Source organism: Anabrus simplex, chromosome 1, assembly GCF_040414725.1.
Source record: "Anabrus simplex isolate iqAnaSimp1 chromosome 1, ASM4041472v1, whole genome shotgun sequence".
Lineage (NCBI taxonomy): Eukaryota > Metazoa > Arthropoda > Insecta > Orthoptera > Tettigoniidae > Anabrus > Anabrus simplex.
The window spans coordinates 521,811,724-521,831,870 of NC_090265.1; the positions used below are offsets into that span (position 1 = coordinate 521,811,724).

Below are 20,147 nucleotides of genomic sequence, written 5' to 3' on the forward strand. Positions count from 1 at the left end.
GGCTCTTAACTTGGGAGCCTGGGTTAGCGACCGTGGACTCTACAGAAAAATCCTGGCATTACTTCCACTCACTTGTGATAGGCTACATTGACAATTTCCTTTACAGTGTGGGATTTCAGTTAATGTGTTGATTTTGATTAATGTTATTAAATACTGTGCATATAACCTACATTGACATTTTCAGTAGAATGTACTCATTTCAATGAATGTTATTCAATTCTGTACATATAGCCTAAATTGGCATTATTTGCACAGGTTGACACAAGTGTATTAATATTATTATTTATGTAGTCGAATGATCGCAGTGTTTGTGAGGTTATGTCATGTGTGTTCACTTAAAGGAGAACACAACACAAAAACACATATTTCATTATTCATTGCTAAATATGTATTATGGGAATGCAATAACAATGCCGTTAATTCGGTGTCTCTATGTCCAACCATTCACAAGTTATGTGCAGAAGTAGTAACTGGTCGTGACATCACTGCGCTGTAGAGTCTACCTGGCAGCCTTGACGCTGGGAGTAAACTCGCGCTGTCTTCTCCAGCACTCCATCTGCTACTGCCGTGTTCTTCTGTTGCCAGTGTTAGTAGGCTTATTATTATTTATAATGGGTGTAAATATCATTCGTCCGTATCAGTATGAACCAGAACGAATGACATTTGCTGATGTCCATTCAGATAGCGATCTTGACATGGATATGCTAAATACTACAGGCCATGCCGGCACGCGAATTTGGTGTAAATGTAATGAGTGTACCATCATGGATACGGATGAAGAAACTGTATGCTGTTGTGAATTAGACAATGTAAAAGCAGTGAATTCTGATAAATTTATGTGTATAACAAGAAATCCCTCGTTTACAATGACAAGGCATAACATGAGCTTAAAAACAAAGAACATGGCAAGGAAATGTTTAAATCCATCAAATAGAACTTGGCGTTTTATTTGTTACAAAAAGTTCACTTCGTGGGTAAGTTCATGGACTGCGATTGGTAAAAAGAAGAGTTGTCATACCATCATGTGTTGTCAACACCATAAGGAACACATTTCCATTACCTGATGACACTTATGTGGGCTTCAAGCTGTAAATGAAAAAATGAAATTAAAACAGTAGAATTATATAAGAGTTTCCTAAGCTTGTTTGTATGATAAATATAGATAATGTATTATTTTGACATGAAGTACGGTACCTCATTTATTGTTGCGAGTGAAATCGTGAGAAGTGCTTCTTGATCAGGTCGTCATTGGAAGGTCGAGGTATTGGAGCGATGTTTTTAGGCAGTGACAGATCCATTGCTTGACCTTCAGGTGAGGCTCTACTATACTTAGTTTGCAAGATATTTATTTTGTTCATTATTGCCTTCTTCCATTCATCGCTTGACGCCTCATATTTCTGTTTTATCACCCAGGCTCCTGTTGATTTTGAATACTGAGTTTTGATAGCAGCTTTCAATTTATTGATGTTCCAATTACAGTCCAATGCAGCAATTACTGACCTGAGCTTTAAGCCTCTGTACGAAAAATGAACTCTTTTAGGAGCGTATTTCAAACAAAGGCAGTGATAACTTTCTAGGCTTCCGGTGTGAACGTAGTATTTTATATGTTCCACATCTTTTAAAAAGATTTGTCTAAAACTACTTTCTTCAAGGCTTCATATGAATTTGAATTTCCTTTAATCCACATTTTCTTTCTCTCTTCCTCCTCCGTTAATGTATCGTGCTCACAGGATTTCCATTCACCATTTTCTAACCGCTTATGCTCATTTTTTATGTGGTGCAAAATTGACGTAAATTTATTGATTAACACAGAACTGTTTCCATTACATATTTATACTGGCCTTCCACGTTTGAACTTCTGGATGATTTTTATCGAGAGGTTTCATCTTTTTCATTAGACTTTTTGATATGTGCCAAACATCAAATTCATGTTCAATATTAGGATAATGCGTTCTCAGTAAATACCTTACTCCTTTGTGTCTATCGGAAAGGAAGATTTTTATATTACAATTTTCTTCCTGTACAATCTTCCTCATCGCAATTTCACACGCAGCCCTTTCAAGATCACCTTTCACCATGACTCTCTGAACAAGTTCCAAATGAGCTATGTGGCCTGTATTTATATCCATTAGTGAATACACTAAATATTTGGCTGAAAAGCCGGGAGAATCGTACTGGCCATCTCCGGCTAACCAAATGGGTTTGGCACTGCTTTTCACACAATCAATAACATTAGTCATTTCTTGACCCCAAGCACCCTCCACTATCGGGCCAGTTACTCTACAAATAATTCTATCATATACAGTTCGTGACATCATATGTAAGTTAATGGACTTGCAGAATGACCGAAAAGGTTCAAACAGGACAACAATAATGCTGATGATATTAGGACATTTGCTTCCAGTTCCTTTCCTTCCATAGGTTGTGAATACCAACGGACTGTATTACCACAATCGCAAAGTGATTTTACGCACAACATAGTCCCTTTAATGTAATGTGAAATGTTTTTCACTTTACTTCTACAAATATAACAAATATCAAAGAGTGTGAGCAAACTTGTCCCCGCTACAAAGAAATATGAACCTGTAATATGTACATCGTCCTGAGTGTGTTCGTTATCAGTATCACTAATATAACTTTCACTGTCACTTTCTTCTTGTTCATAGAAACTGTCATTCAACTGTTCTCCCAGTACGTCACTGTTCAAGGCTGTTCTGGAAGTTGCAATGTCAAAGTATTTTCTAGCTATTTCACTTCCTAACTCACACTGTATTTCTACACTACAGTCGTGTCTGTCTGGTGAAATATTTTCACTCATATCATTCTGAATGTCGTGTACGTCATTATCGTTATCACTTTCGTTTAATACTGTGTCAACAAACTCCCTTCGTCTTTTAGCCTCATACCTTTCCGTCCTGTTCTGTTCTTTTTTAGTTTCTGACGAGTACTCCCAGAGTGTGTTTTGTGAAGCGGCTTCCGTATGAATTAGCATTCCTGCCTGAGAAGTATCTCCATCTGTCGACGCCAGACATCTTATTGAAGGAACAGACCCTGGCTTCAATTTAGGACCTTGCAGCTTTTCCGTAGGCATCACCTTCGTTTTCAAAAGTTGCGTTTCATCATAGTCCGTATTTTTAAAATGCACTGAGCACACAGTAGCTCCCTTACCAGGAAAAAAGTGTTTTCTCGTGCAAAATTGTACCCAACTGCTAAACCTTTGAGGCGACTTACTTCGATTTGGAAACCTATGGAAATGTATTTCTTTCTCTCTACACTTTCGGTTTCTACTCGTTGTGTTGTTACAGCCGTACACACTACAGAAAGGTATTTCGACAAACAGTCGCCACACTATTATAATAAACAACACTTCAAGTAAACAGAAGAGCGGCTAAGTGCGTACTGCAATAACCTACTGGATGGCTCGCTCAGCACTTACAGTGCAGTGACGTCACAGCTACTCGTGTTTCCTTAGTTCACCGGCCTGTGGAGCAGCGCACAGCAAAAGCAAATATATAGTTGAACACTGTCCGATACACTCTTTGATTCTGAGGCAACTTGATTTTTGTGTTGTGTTCTCCTTTAAGGTAAGAACCTGTATATAATTTATTATTACCTGTATACAGTATATGATTTGAAATCCACTACAGAATTGTGTAACACAATGTAATGTCCAGAATGGCACTAGACCAGACAACATGATGGCAGAATATTCTGTACATTATAACTATGTTGTTAGGCACTTGAGAATTTACGAGAAGGTATTTTTGTAACGTATGTTTCTAGAAGCCTGGCCATGCACCTATATAAGGAGGTGATCTTGCTGGTAGAGGCAAGTTATTGTATAGTAAGAGTCATGGATCAACAGGAGTTGTTCTAATCAGACATGCATCGTGCTAACAAGTGTTTGAAGTATGAATTGGTTTAGTAAAGTTGGTAGTTGACATGCAGTGGTTGCAGTCTCCATGTAAGATACTTTGTGATAGGCAGTTGTTAGAAATGGTGGCTTGTTGATGATAATCTCATTGAAGTGTGTTGTTGTGACAGCAGTGATTTAGGTTATGTGCATTTAATTTGTAAATATTTGTAAATAAATCCGTGTACACAAGTTGACAGCATTTTGTGCGCGTCACTGTGGATACAAGACGGTGGTGGTTGTGATTATTGTTTTAAGAGGAATTACAACTAGGCAACTATCCTCTATTAACACTAATCAGAGGGACAAAATGGAAGGGATCCGACACTTCGAAAAATGAAGGTATCGGCCAAAGAAAGGTACAGGTCACGAAGGGCGTGAACATGAAAGACTCCCCTAAGGTTTCACGAAAATACATTCCGCACTGGAAAAGAACAAGAGTTGACCAAGGGAGGTCAACTACGATAGAAACTGAGCTTGGTAGCTGCAGTCGCTTAAGCGCGCCCAGTATCCAGTATTTGGGAGATAGTAGGTTCGAACACCACTGTCGGCAGCCCTGAAGATGGTTTTGCATGGTTTCCCATTTTCACACCAGGCAAATGTTGGGGCTGTACCTTAATGGAGGCCACGGCTGCTTCCTTCCCACTCCTAGACCTTTCCTATCCCATCGTCGCTGTAAGACCTATCTGTGACAGTGCGACGTAGAGCAACTTGTAAAAGAATTAAAAAGGTACAGTAGATGAAAGTGAGAAGCCTGGCACACGTGGGTAGAAGCAATGCCAGGATTCAGCTAAGGAGCCCGTGGTCGCTAACCCAGGTTCCCAAGTTATGAGCTACTGGAGGCCATTTTATTGTTCTCTTACGACAGGCAGGATATACCGCGGGCGTTAATTCTACCGCCCCCACCCGCAGGGGTATTTTCCTGCACAGTGTCATCATTTCAATTAATGTTATTAAACACCGTACATCTAGCTTAAATTGACATGTTTCTGTACAGTGTGCTGATTTCAATGAACTCTGGCTCCATGGTTAAATGGTTAGTGTGCTGGCCTTTGGTCCAATAGGTCCCGGGTTCGATTCCTGGCCAGGTTGGGGATTTTAACCTTCATTGGTTGATTCCGATGGTTCAGGGTTTGGGTGTGGGTGTGCCGTCTTGAGCATTACAATTCATGATAGGTAGGGCTCCATTCTATCATATCAGGCGTCAAATCGAAAAACGTGCATCAGACCTCTCCGCGGGCCACACTCCATTTATTTATTTCAAAAATCATATTATTAAATACTGTACATCTAGCTTACATTAAAGTATTTCTGTACAGCGTTCTTATTTTAATTAATGTTATTAAATACTGGTACTTTACATATAGCCTACATTAACGTATATGTGTACAGTATGTGGATTTCAATGAAAGTTATTAAATACTCTATTGGTACAAAGAATGTAACATTAGTTGTATCCCATTTATCCTAATCTCCTCTCCTCACACAAAATATGTGCACCAGGCCCAATTAAATGTAAGGTATAAACAATATATTTTGTACAATTAGTGTTCCGAACAAAATTTTTATAAAATTTGATTACCGTACATAATTTAGACCAATTTTTTTGTCTAAAGTAAGGAAATATGTGATTACATGTCTTATCAGGTGAGTTTTACAAGTACATGGCTAGAAAACGGAATATGAAGTGGAGAAGAAGAGTGGAACAATTTAAGACAGACATTTGTGGGAGCAGCAACTGAGGTATGCGGGGAAAACAAAAGCAAACGTTAAGGGAAAGGAGGCAAGGTGGCAGACAGACAAAATAAAAAAAGAAATAAAAGAAAGGAACAAGGTGAAGTATGAAATGGATAAACAAAAGCAAAAAAAACGTATCAGAAGGATGAGAATAAGAGAGAAAAGTTACATGTGGAATACAAAAGATTGAAACTACAGGTAAAGAGGGGTATCAAGGAAGAAAAGGAGAAATGTTGGGGAGAGTTTACCAACAAAATTGAGCAAGGTAGTCGAGGAAATCAGAAATATTTATACAGAGTAATAAAATGAAAAAGAATAAATCAAGAAAAAATCAAGGCATTAGAGAGGGAAGATGGATCCATAGTACATAACAAAAAGGGTCTTCAGAAGGTGATTGGCAAAGTATTTTGAAAAACTTTACAGTGAGGGTGACTGCTTGGAGAAAGGAGATAAGACAATGGAAATAGTAGATGGAGAAGAGGAAGAGAATCCGATAACATGGTTGGAACTTGAAAGGGCAGTGGAAGCAATGACCAAAGGTAAAGCCAGTGGAAAAGACAAATTCAATGCTGATATGATTAAAGCAGCAGGAAGCATTGGACTACAGTGGCTATACAGAGCCTTCAATGCCATATGGAAGAATGAAAGGATACCTGAAGACTGGCAACAAGGAAGCATTGTACCACTGTTCAAAAAAAGGAAATAGGAAGAAATGTGAAAATTATAGAGGTATAACCCTATTATCACATGGGCTAAAAATAACGGAGAAAGTCATAGACGAAAGACTGACGATGCTTGTTGTTTAAAGGGGCCCAAAATCTGGATCATCGGCCCCTAATGGTATGAAATGAGACAAAAATGTTATGACAATTTAAAAATCCATAATCCTCCACTGACCAGATTTGAAAACGTGAGGACTAAGATGGATATGAAGTTAAAACAATCAGTGGATCCAACCTGCAATGCCCCACATTCCCAGAAACTAATGTTAAATAATAGTATCACTGACCAAGGGACTGCTTCTAAAGCGCAATAATGAATCGACGATGCTTGTAGTCGAAACGGTTCCACAATCAAGGTTATCGGCCACTCATAATGGTACTTATCGCTAGGAAAATAGAACCATGCTATTTGTCATGTTGCGGTACTAATCAAAAGTAGTGTAGACTCGCGGTATTCCATGCATTATGGTACTATTCACAGGTAATGAAATTTGCACATGTAACAGAGCCCTATGGTGTTTCGGACACTGCGGCGCTATTAACAGGCAACGCAAACCTATGGCGTATCTCACATACGTGGACTAACCACAATGACCCGCACTATCCCGTGGTGCTCCTCACATAGTGGGTACTAAGCATAGGCAAGGCAGAACCATGGTGTCGCTCATCCCATGGTATTGCTCATACAGGGGTACGAATCACAGGTACTGTAAAATGCATCCTGAGCCACACACTATCGCTAATAATCACAAACTTATTTTGTACCTAAATGTACCTAACATAGTGGTGCTATGCGCAAGTAAAAGCGACCCATGGTGTTCCTCACATGGTGGTACTAATCACAAGTAGTTTCATGACTCTAATAAAATCATCCCTTGGTTGCCCCTTTTAGTCGCCTTTTACGACAGGCAGGGGATACCGTGGGTGTATTCTTCATCATCTGCGTCCCCGACCTACAGGGGGTAGACAAAATACTGAGGGATATAATAGAAACACAGTCAGAGGAAGAACAATATGGCTTTAGACCAAATAGATAAACAATAGACTTCATATTTACAGTGTGAATGATAATTGAAAAACATTGGAAAGGAACAAGGAAATCATATTCATTTTTGGATTTTGAAAATGCTTATGATACAGTTAAGAGAAAACATGTATGGGAATGCTTACTGAAAAAGAATGTACCAAAATCATTAATTAACAAGAAAAAAATATTGTATCATGAGAGTAAAAGCAGTGTACAAGTGGGGAGTGGCTACTCTGAAACATTTTATACAAAAAAAAGTTACAAGCAAGGAAGTGCACTGTCACCATTATTGTTTTTATATTGATGGATAATAATAATAATATTATTATATTGATGGATGAAATCATAAAACATGTAAAACAGAGTATCATCAGTGATGAAGTGAATGCTTTGGTATTTGCAGATGATGTGATGATTTGGGGAAAGGGAGAAAAGGAAGTACAAAGGAGACTGGACATTTGGAATGAAAATCTGAAGATTTTTGGAATGGTAATTTAGTAAAAAGAAAACTGTGGTCATACACTGTGAAAAAGAGAAAAAGAGAAGCCAAGTGAACATAGACGGAGAACGGTTAGAGAATGTAGAACGGTTTACATATCTGGGTAGCATTATTGGAAGTGATGAAATCAACCTTGAAATTAATAACAGATTACGTAAAAGTACAACATTTTATCAAGTCAGAGAGCTTTTATGGATGACAAAGCACCCAAGAGAATGAAATTAACATTATACAAACAGTATGTCATACCAATTGTAACATACGGACTAGAAACACTGGTAACTTGTAAGAGACAAAATAGTAAGATCCAAGCAGTAGACATGAAATTTTTAAGAACATCAGTTAAAAAGACAAGAAGAGATAGAATTCAAAATATTAAAATCAGAGAAGAGCTAAATATAGAACTGTTAGTACAGAAGATACAGAAAGCAAGACTGAGATGGTTCGGACATGTAAAATGAATGGGAAAGGAACGGGTAGCAAGAAGGGAATTGGAAAGAGAAGTTAAGGGAAAGGACACCAGTTGGAAGACCGAGAAGAAGGTGGGTGGATCAGATTTGGAAGGACATTAGAGAAGCTGCATTGGATTTGGCAAGAAGTAATGGAGCAGGAAAAGTGAAAGGACAGAAAGGAGTGGAGGGGGCTTATTAACCACACCTGGGGTGACTGGAGTTGGACACCTGATGATGATGATGATGATGATGATGAATAAACCTAAAACGAGTTTTGGAATAGTCCTCTTATTCACAATATGCCCTTCTCAACAGTGTGGAGGGGAAATCATATCAATATCTCAGTTACAACTTATGTTAAGGGTTGATGAAAGGAGAACTTCAAAATACGCCTTGGTTGATCTCATCACATCACCCGGTAAACTGTTGGTCCTTTTAGGCACACAGTTTTAAAACATGCCCAGTCCTAAAAGTGTTTAGATTACACAAAGCATCTGTAGCTTAATATACCTCTTCACAAAATGTTGCATTATTTACTATTCTCAATATCATCAGAAAACTGGAGGGACAGATACACAGCCTGAGAATCGCTATTCTACAAGAAAAATCAGTAAATCACAAGTGACTGACTACCAGACTCACCCACTCACGCTCATCTACTCCTTCCATTTCATCTTGCTCCAACTTGAGGTTCACCTCCATGCGACTGCTAACTGCTCGTTGTATCTGTTATGGAAAAAATAAAAAAATAAAATGATTAATTGACTGATTCATTGGCAAAATTTGCTTTTGGAAAACTGATTTCCATTTTTTCTTCAAAAAACAAGAACAGGAGGGGAATCTTAGCACACAACTTGATGCAAGTGTAATAGACTAAGTGTAAACAGGCTAGTACAACTTCGAAGCAATTCCCTAACCCATGGGTAAATAATGGAAATATTTCTTCTTCTTCTTCTTCTTCTTCTTCTTCTTATTATTATTATTATTATTTATGTAGTTATGTCAGGACTTTATTTGGTATAATTATGATCGTATTATTTGTGAGGTTATATCATGAAACACCTGCTGTATATATATATATATATATATATATATATGAGTTTATTTAATATAAGAACACGTAATTAATAGTATATATTAATTATTACCTGTATATATGATGTATAATCCAAGGCAACGTTGTGCAACACACCGTAACAAGTCCAGAACAACACAATGTGCAAATGGAATTGTGTAGAAACCTCCTTACATTGTAAATAGGCTATTGGAGACTCTTGAAATGACGAGAAAACATGCATCATTCTTCTAGAAGCCTGGCCAGGCAACGTATATAAAGAGACAGTCTTGAGCGTGGAGTTGAGTTGTTTTTTAGCGAGACTAGTGTGGAAGTCATGAACTCGTGTTGTGATTCTGTTGACATGCTACTGTAGCAGTCGAATGTTTGACAAGATGGCGGTTCATTAGAGAGAGAGAGAGAGAGAGAGAGAGAGAGAGAGAGAGAGAGAGAGAGAGAGAGAGAGAGAGAGAGAGAGGAGAGAGAGAGAGAGAGAGAGAGAGAGAGAGAGAGAGAGAGAGAGAGAGAGAGAGAGAGAGAGAGAGAGAGAGAGAGAGAGAGAGAGAGAGAGAGAGAGAGAGAGAGAGAGAGAGAGAGAGAGAGAGAGAGAGAGAGAGAGAGAGAGAGAGAGAGAGAGAGAGAGAGAGAGAGAGAGAGAGAGAGAGAGAGAGAGAGAGAAGAGAGAGAGAGAGAGAGAGAGAGAGAGAGAGAGAGAGAGAGGAGAGAGAGAGAGGAGAGAGAGAGAGAGAGAGAGAGAGAGAGAGAGAGAGAGAGGAGAGAGACGAGAGAGAGAGAGAGAGAGAGAGAGAGAGAGAGAGAGAGAGAGTGTGTGTGTGTAGAATACGTACATATAACTTGTAAATGAAATAGTGTACACAATTGACAGCATTTTGTGTGCCTCTTTGTGACTACATCAAACTCAACTGCAAAGAAACCTAACGAGCTTGATTTACATATGTACATTCAGACAAGAGCAAAGGGGGCAAGACATCCGAGTGGCATTGCTCCAGGTTCCTCACAAAGGGGACTGAACTTCAAATTCCAGCCAATGCACGTGGGATTTTCAAAATGAAAAGACATCCCTATGATTTGGATTCCACTTAAAATTGTAGAAACTGAGCATTTCATTTGGATCGATAAGACCCTTGTCCTTTCACATTTTCATGTTTTTGTCACTCCTTTCCTTGCTCCTTTGCATACTGACCTGTATTTGTCTCTTTCTTCTTTACTAGTTTTCTAATCAATTACCAGTGAAAAACTTCTGAACTGTCCAAAGAAATGCAAGTAGGGATGTTTAAGTGCAAGACCTGAACATCTTTCCTTCATATAAACAACCAGCAATTGAACATGAATTGCAGAATATCACAGCACCTTAGATAGAACTTCTCTGCTTGCAATTGACATACCTGCTCCTGTTTCTCCTTGGTAGCTCCTGCAAGGTCTGCACTCCATCCCAGTCTGTTCAGTGGTTGCTGAACACCAGGAAAAGGGTTTGCAGCACTCTTTCCTCCACTTACAGGCTGACAACTCCCTTGCATCTCAGATACTGAAATACATCATATACAAATTATGAATCAGACAGGCAGTGGAGTAATAATTTACACAGATACAATTAAACATTGTATTTTTCCATTATAGACTGTTATGTCTCAGTATTCAGTCAGCACAATTCTATAAATGTACTCATTTAAACCTCTTGTCCCAGCTAGTTGAGTAGGTTCTTTTGCTTCCCTGCTCCTTCCTTTAAAATTGTAGCTTCAAGCTACACTGTGCAACATAGGTCTATTAATCTCATAGGAAAGAGACCCTTTTTCATACACCTTGCAATTCTTTATCCCTGAAGATTATTAATTTATTCAATTTTCTTCAACATATTCATTCCAACAATCTATAGCTTTAGTCTTAAAAATACAGTATATGTAGGTAATAATAATAATAATGTTATTTGCTTTACGTCCCACTAACTACTTTTTTAAGGTCTTCGGAGACGCCGAGGTGCCGGAATTTAGTTCCGCAGGAGTTCTTTTACGTGCCAGTAAATCTACCGACACGGGGCTGTCGTATTTGAGCACCTTCAAATACCACCGGACTGAGCCAGGTTCGAACCTGCCAAGTTGGGGTTAGAAGGCCAGCGCCTTAACCGTCTGAGCCACTCAGCCCGGCAGTGATATTTAGTAATTTGAAATCAGTAATTTAGCATTCTGATTTGAAAAATTAGCATTTTGCAGTGTTTATAGATTTGCATAGCTGCCAGCTTAAAAAAAAAAAACCTAAGATCCTAAAGTGGAAAAACCTCGACAACACGCACATGCATCATGAAGTCTTGAGACATAGTGAAAAAGGACGGCCAAGGGGAGAGATTACAAACAATGCTAATACAAGTCAAACACAGGTTATGACCATGCCTGAAATTAAATACTTACACAGTTACATCTTGATGAATGCTCATCTTTTTTCACTTAACACCGGAAACAGTTCACACAGTACGCAAACAGTTTTCTTCTGCAATTTTAACTTGCAGGTCACAATATGAATGTCACCGTCAAAATTAAACTAAACATGTACACTTATTTCTAAAATTCTGTCAAGTTCACAGTACGCAGGCTATTATTCATCACAGGTTGGAGAGGACAGATGGAGACGAGTTGCTTTCTTCAGAAATTCTGGAGGAAAACTACTCGAGTAACATGGACCAGTACTTCTGGTTTTCAAAACAGAAACACAATCCAGAATTTTGTTTGATATTGAGGACCTAAACTGATTTTGGTTGTTTTTCACCAAGCTGAACACACATTCACACTCAGCAATGCAGTAGTAAGCCCTGGCAGATGAAAAGAATGTTGATTTAGCTCTATCATTAAGTTTCTTTACCAAGTTCATTGTCTCAATGCCAATGACTAGCTCATCATTCTCTCTCTAATTCTCAATAGAATGATATGAAACTTTCATAAAGAGGAACTTTTGATCACTTTTAGTTTAACAAATCTGGAAAGCAGCTGCTTTAATAGGTTCGTCATTAGTTCTAGTAGTTTATGAATGTGAGGGGAAGCACTCTGAAGTGTAAAATTAAGATTCTCAAATAAAGGAATGACAACATACAGGAAGGCACAGTACGCCTTAGCCTGATGACAGAACCATAAAAAAAAGTTCATCACGATTTTGAATAATATTTTTATTCTTTAGCACAGGAGTGTCAGATTTTGAGACACATGCAAAACTTTTGGGAGCAACCAATTCTGACGACTCAGTATCTTTTCTCTTTTCTCTTAAGTTAGTAGTTGATGCACACTGAGCATTAACAAGCACCTCATCTTTAAGGAAACCAAGAAGTGGATCCCATTGCTCTAACAGCCTCTGCAGACAACTTCCTAATGATAGCCATCCTGGGCAAACATGTTTCAGTATCTTCTTTGTTTCCTTGTTTTCTTGCCATTTGATTAACTTGGCTGCTGAGAAAGGTGCAAGCAGTTTGCCTGTTAAAGTTGATGAGCTATTAGTCGACATCATCTATAATTTAGAGAAGAGTTGTAAGAGGAAGAAACGTCTTAAGAAATTCCAAGGAAGCTTTCGAAAAAAGAATATCACTTATGTTAGCTTTTATCTCAAGCTTGAACATTGACTTGTTGAGGTTTTAACCCAACATGAAGGACCATTTTATCTTATCATCATCATCAGTGTTTTTATTTGTTTATGCCAATTTTTTTATCTTTTTAGCTGAAGATGTTCCATATTAGGAATGAAACATGTACTTTTTAATATTGTAATTAGATTTTAAGCTGGATTATGTTATATACATACATAGACTAGCAATAAAAAACAAGTAAGTATTGAAAGATGGGATTCTCCATTCAACCTAACCTTAGTCAACTAAGCTTTTCTGAATCAAATTCTTCAAGATTTTGTCTTTTGGGCCATTCATTTTTAACCCAACGTTCAGTCTTATCGCAGCTGTACCACTCACAAATGAAACATGGGTACATTGTATATCCGCCTTGTTGACCAGATTACTTTCAAATCACCGCAGATGGTCCAACAGTGGTCGGCATATTTTATTTTGTTGAGCACGAGCACCAGGTTTTCATAGCATTCTTCTAAATGCACCGAGTGTTCAACTGGTACAGATGCATATGGCTTCCGTTATGGAGGACAGCTTTCAGGCTCCTTTCCGAAGAATCTATAAACAGCCTCCATTCATCTTTATCGTAGGCGATATTAAATTTGTTCATCAATCCAGGAACATTAGAACAATAGACCAGTTTCTCCACTTCCTCAAAATACTTATCAAGTTCAACTTGAGAAGGGCTGGGGCGAATCGCCTTCAGAGGGCTTATGTTTGGTATCGGAGCTTGAACTTCAGGATGTTCCGAGTCTGAAAACTCTGAAGGGATGGCTGGTGATTCGGTAGGAGGCAACGGCACTGGCACGTCAGGTCCACGAGGAACGGGTTATATGGCTGATGACACGTTATTAGGATAAGAGATTAGCCTTTGATTCCTACGGTTATACCCATGGACATGGTAGGAACAAAACTAACAATCATCGGAGTGGTTTTTCGGCTCCATGTCACAGGAATTCCAAATCTTACAGCAGTCTTCTTTCCTTTGAGCCACAAGTGTAGATCATTGAGACACTGCATACAAACTTTATGAGCCCACAATTTGTCCTGGTCTCCAAGTTTCATGTCAAAATATGCAACATATCTAACCTAGCCTGTAATGTTCCTCATACGATTTTTTAACACCAAATTCGCCACATAAATAACTGAAATCTGGCACATTTTTGCAACATTTCGAAACTGGAAGCGATGTTTCATGAAACACACAGAGAAAAGCAACTGCTATAATTGTTTCTGTGAAGAAGTTTCCACTTGTGTCTGTATTAGCGCATGCACGACACTACTTTGTAAGCGTTCCTGCGAGGTCATATGACACATTTTCACATCTCGAAATGGAAGCCATATCTCACGAAACATACAAAGAAAAGCAACCGTTAAATAAAACGGTTTCTGTGAAGAAGTTTCCACTTGCCACTGTATAGCGCACGCACGACTCTACTTGGTGTGCGTTCCTGCAAGGTCAGCGAACAGAGATGATCTAAGAAGGATTCGCGTGATGCTATTGGTAGAGAGCAATTGCGATGGAGAGGGAAGGATGGTGATGTGTCACAGAGGGGTAACCTGTAGGTTTCACTATGGTAGAATGATGGTCAGACAGGGAGGGAAGAAATTGAACGCCGAAAACAAATTATGGTAAATGTTCATAAAATCCAAATACAATAGAATTTTTCAAGAAAATGTGCCGTTATAGAACTTTTTCATTACTGTTTTTGAAATCAGCACAAAAAAAAATACATGAAATTCAGATATAACTTCCCTCATATTTTTCTCATCGCAGACCTGTGTAATTAATATCGAGCATTTAATTTGGTGGTGTTATTTTACACCCGTAAATATAATTTAAATTTTTAGTTCTCAGGCATTTCATTTTTATGCAATTTTTTGTATGTCTTCAGTGAAATGTAAACTTGGGAATGCCGTCGTTAAATTCCTGGCTCTCTATTAGATTTTGAGAATTGGATCTGCCGAGCTCGACAGCTACATTCGCTTAAGTGAGGCTAGTTTCCAGTATTCGGGAGATAGTGGATTCAAACCCCACTGTTGGCAGCCTTTTCACATCAGGCAAATGCTGGGGCTATACCTTTATTAAGGACACAGCCGCTTCCTTCCCACTCCTAGGCGTTTCCTATACCATCGTCACCATAAGACCTATCTGTGTTGGAGCAATGTAAAGCAAACTGAAAAAAAAAAAAAAAAAAAAAAAAAAAAAGTCATGATTTTATACCAATTCTTCAGCCTTCTAAAGAATGGACAGTGGATGAAACAGACCCTCATATTCAAACAAGATCCAAATTTACTTCACTTTATTTCCCAATCCGAACTAAAAGAAATGAAATGGCGTATGGCTTTTAGTGTCGGGAGTGTCCGAGAACAAGTTTGGCTCGCCAGATGCAGGTCTTTTGAGTTGATACCCGTAGGCGACCGGCGCGTCGTGATAAGGATGAAATGATGATGAAGACGGCACATACACCTAGCCCCCGCTCCAACGGTATTAACCAATTATGGTTAAAATTACCGACCCTGCTGGGAATCAAACCCGGGATCCCTGCGACCAAAGGCCAGCATGCTAACCATTTAGCTATGATCTAGCCAGAGAAAGTTCAAACAGAATTATAGTAGAAGTCCGCTATAGCGAGTATGGCATATAACAAGAACCCCGTTACAACAACAGTTTTGTCTGGCCCTTCAAAATTCCTATATTAAACTGTATTATCCTTCGGTTACAGGGAGAGGCTTATCACTGACACATCCGTTATTGAGTGATTAAGCGCGTGCGATTTTTTCCGTTACCGATATTTATGCACCCACCAATAGGGTATTGCATGTGATCGATCATCTTTGGTATCGTTTCCTTGCTATGTCCATGAGCGAGCGCTCTCGGCGACATTCAAAAGCGATATCGGGCCTGATTAGTAATACACGTCAATTGCTGTTCCATAATGAAAAATGGAAATGTTTTCATAATAAATGCATAAATAACATGTCTGACAGCAGTTGTAAACTCGTTACAATTAAAGGCTGAAGTAAACAATCGCTTAATTCTAATGCTGAATACTTTACTCTATGACTACTCACCAGAAATGACATGGCCTTGGAGATTTTCCTTTCCAATGCATTTTTAAATTCCATTTCTGAACAAAAGCTAGCGCTGGCCAAGCTAGCTGCAAGGTTGGTTTGCGATTGCACAAGCGTGTGTATAGTCAGTCACATTCTGATGAGTAACCATGGCGCTTAGGGACAATATAAATGTTGACAAAATTTCCAACATCCTACTGTATGAAGACTCAGGTGATGAACTAATTCCTGAACTAAGTGAGAGTGACAGTGATGACAGTGAATAAAATTATCCTGGACACATGACAGAAAGCACAGTACCTGAAGGTGTGACATTAGTTACCACACCCTCCAGAAACACTACAAGACTTTAAGGTATGTGCAAAATTTTGTTTTCATATATTGTTTAGTTTAGAACTTATTGTGAAAATAATTTGTTGTTGTTTGCTGTCACTAACAGCTGGAATAGCTGGGCCAGCCATTTAAATAGCCTGCTGAGATGATGGGCATGATTGTGTTAAAACAAAAAAAATCCAGGGAAAACGATACGTAATACAGCATTTCTACTTTCAGATTTGGATTCGGTGGGGTCAAATTATAAATAATCACCTGTTTTCATTCAAAGGAGAAAAAAAAAAAAGTTTGAATATGTTTATCAGTGTAATTTGTAATTTTCATACATTTTTAGTCTCTACCTCTAGTCATGACATGAAGAAAGGTGAACTTCTGTAGTTCATGAAGAACCTCAATATCCAGTGTACTTTGTTGACAAAATTGCAGGAAGTCATGGACCCAACGTAATTGGACTTTTATTTTAACGCCACCACATTAATCCAACTGAGAAGATTTGGGTTCAGATTAAGGGTTGTATTGCTGCAAAAAATAAGTATTTCACTGTTTCCAAATTAGAAAACTATTAGCCAAATTTGTGACGAATGTTAGTGCAGATGACTGGAGTATAGTTGTCCACCATACACATCGGTACATTAGGCATAGGAAACTGAAAGTGCAGTGGAGAACTGTGTCAAACATTTAGTCATGATTAAGCAAGCTGGTAACAGTGAAACTGATATATCATTAGAGGGTTCAATGACTCCAAGATCAGTGGTGTATTTGCTCTGTACGTGTGTCAGCCATTAGTAGCGAGTAATTTTGTTATTTCTTCATTCTCCTATTCTTAATGATTTACTTTTCTCGTTTCAGTGTCAAATGGCGTGAACGCATACACTGTGTTTATTATTAGAAATCGCCTTCATAGTACTTAACTCCAGAAAACTTTTCATGGTTAAACATGCATTCAATATTTAAGTGTTATGGTATACTTGTACTTTATCAGATTTGGTAGTCTATCATTGCAGTAAAGAAAGAAAGAAAGAAAGAAAGAAAGAAAGAAAGAAAGAAAGAAAGAAAGAAAGAAAGAAAGAATCAGCCCAAAATGAAAAAGCAACGAATAATACTTCTTTTGTATTTATAATATAATTTTAAAATTATTGTCCATATATGCCATAAGCTAAATATAATATTGCACCTAGAAAGCCAAAATGTTGTAAGCACTAGAAGTGTTATTTTACAAGAGACAGAAAAACTGTTTGTTCACAAAGTTTAATTTCTTCTTAAACATTACGCACTACAACATTAAAAATGGTCCTACAAAATGAATTCTGAAAAATGACTGAACTGTTTCCTATATTATACTGTCAAAACTGCACTTAAGATAATTTGTTAGGTTGTAAATTATAACAATGTTATTATGATGTCATGATATAATGTTTGCAATTCTTGTGAAGGTTGATTCTCTTTTGTATGAATGAATCAATTGTTACATGGATGAAATCTGCAGGCATTTATGGGTGACCTGGCAAGAGGAATGTCAGTTTTACTTGTACGTTTTGAGATCCTTCGAAGAACTTACGGATCCAGGCTAACATCTGCTTGTTCTTATTTTGACCGGGACAGCTATTATATTTTTACTTGGAATGTGACTACCAACAGTGGTTAAATACTTAAACATGGCTGTGCAAATTTCATTTGCTTGTCTACTGCCTTGTGTTTCATCTCATGTATAGCAGAATCCATCCTGAGTGATACTTTCATACATAGTAAAATAAAATAGCAATTTTGCAAAAGAGAGAGAGATATATATAAAAAAAAAAAATGCTTTTGCCAGAGGGTGTGCTGAACACACTTTGGAAGTAAAAAGAATACAAAGGAAATAATCTTGTTTTACTTTTTGATTATTTAACCCCTCAGCGCCGACCTCTATACGTGGTATAGACCCCCTTTTCTTCCTTAGCCGCCGACCTCTATACGTGGTATAGACCCATACGTGGTTTCGCATTTACGGCTATAGCGTGAAGAGTTTTGGTGTTATGGATATGCAAATTGTTTTGTTTCCAAGAAGACATTTTCGGGTTTATCAGTGTTCTAAATAAGAACTGAAAATCGTTAAAGTGTAGTTGCTTTTGCAAGGATAATTATATGTCAATTATATCTGAGCACCAATCCCTGCTTTTTTAATAGTCCGTTTGCTTCATTATTTCCCACAGAATAAAATAAAGAAATGATGATCTGAGAAGTTTGTCTTTTCATGTGATGTTGTTTGTTCTAATTCTCTATTCTTGGTAACAATTCATTGTTTGTAGGAATTCCTCATGAATAATAAGGTATTTCCAATGGATTTGAAGCATTCTCCAATAGAATATCTCAAAGCCATTTCTCCCTCGTCTGACTTTATCCCTGTTTCAATGCCGTACCGGAGTCTAGGCTCAAATCTCAACAGGTTTCTCCAGCTCTTTCAATTCTGTGCCTCATCCCAACTTGGTGGTCTTACTCCTACAATAGGATTTTCTCCTCTTTTATACATAAATTTCTAAGCTATCTGTGTCTTCATCTGTTAAACTAGAAAGAAGAAATGGAGTAGGCTTATCCTAACAGGAACAGGAAGGATAGGAAAACAGAATATAACATAGAATAAAATAGAATATAGAAAGAAACATCTATCAAAATGCACCAAACACATCCTTACTGCAAAATGTTCCCAGGAGCCACCTTGACATAGAAATAAAAAGAATGAGAATATAGCTTATCAACAGAAGAAATTGAAAACCAAGTTCCTGAATGGTAGTATACGAATTTTCAGTGAGCTATCCAAAATAATCAAATATACTACTGTATTTACATAAATCAGAAGTATTCATGACTGAAATAGCTTTACTTACAGCATTCCATGCCTTCAGGTTTCAGGCTGATACGGGTAGGAGGCTTGTCCATGCCTTGGAACCACTGTTCACTTGTCACTGTGGGTTGCCAAGTCACCTTAGTTGGTGGAAACAGATCATCTTGGAATAAATCGCTCTGCAATCAAAATCAGCATTGGTTAATACATCGGGACTCCTCTAAACTATGGCTTGAACAGAAATGTATCTTCATACAAGCAAAGAGATGTACAAGTAATGGCTACAAGCAAATAAGACAAAATTTACAACCTGCTAACAATAAACGTCTTCAATATTACATTACTGGAAGAACAGGCACAATTCACTTCAGTATGGTTTTAACAAGTTGAGGCAGTGGTTTCCAAACTTTTGACATCTGCAGCTACCATACCCTGTTAATCATATACAGTACTGGTCCTAGCATAAATCTATTATTTATTTATTCTTAAAGTATGTCCAACTCATTGGCTGAATGATCAGCGTTGAGGCCTTCGGTTCAGAGGGTCCTGGGTTCAATTCCCGGCTGGGTCGTGGATTTTAATAGACTGATTAATTCTTCTGGCCTGGGGATTGGGTGTTTGTGTTTTTCCCAACACTTTCCTCTTCATATTCAGACAACATAATACACTACCGACCACCACAGAAATACACAATAGTGATTACATCCCTCCATATAGGGTTGGCGTCAGCAAGGGCATCCGGGTGCAAAACAGGGCCAAAACCACATGTGCGACACAGTTCACACCCGCGACCCCACAGGTGTGGGAAAAGCAGTAGAAAAAGAAGAAAGAGATTTATAGTATGTACATAGGGCAAGCCTTACTATTTAACGCAGGTTTCCCAGGCTGAGCAGCTCAC

General features: G+C 38.1%; 1 protein-coding gene across 1 annotated transcript in view; it reads right to left on the bottom strand.

Annotated features, from left to right (window-relative positions):
* pod1 (coronin pod1) overlaps positions 1-20,147 on the bottom strand; it is a 355,918-nt gene that overhangs the window by 35,640 nt on the left and 300,131 nt on the right. Inside the window, exons 17-19 of the mRNA XM_068225053.1 lie at positions 19,293-19,428; positions 10,811-10,950; positions 8,993-9,076 (exon numbers count right to left, since the gene is read on the bottom strand). Of these exons, the coding sequence (XP_068081154.1) occupies positions 8,993-9,076; positions 10,811-10,950; positions 19,293-19,428 (360 nt within the window). The remainder of the gene's footprint in view (positions 1-8,992; positions 9,077-10,810; positions 10,951-19,292; positions 19,429-20,147) is intronic.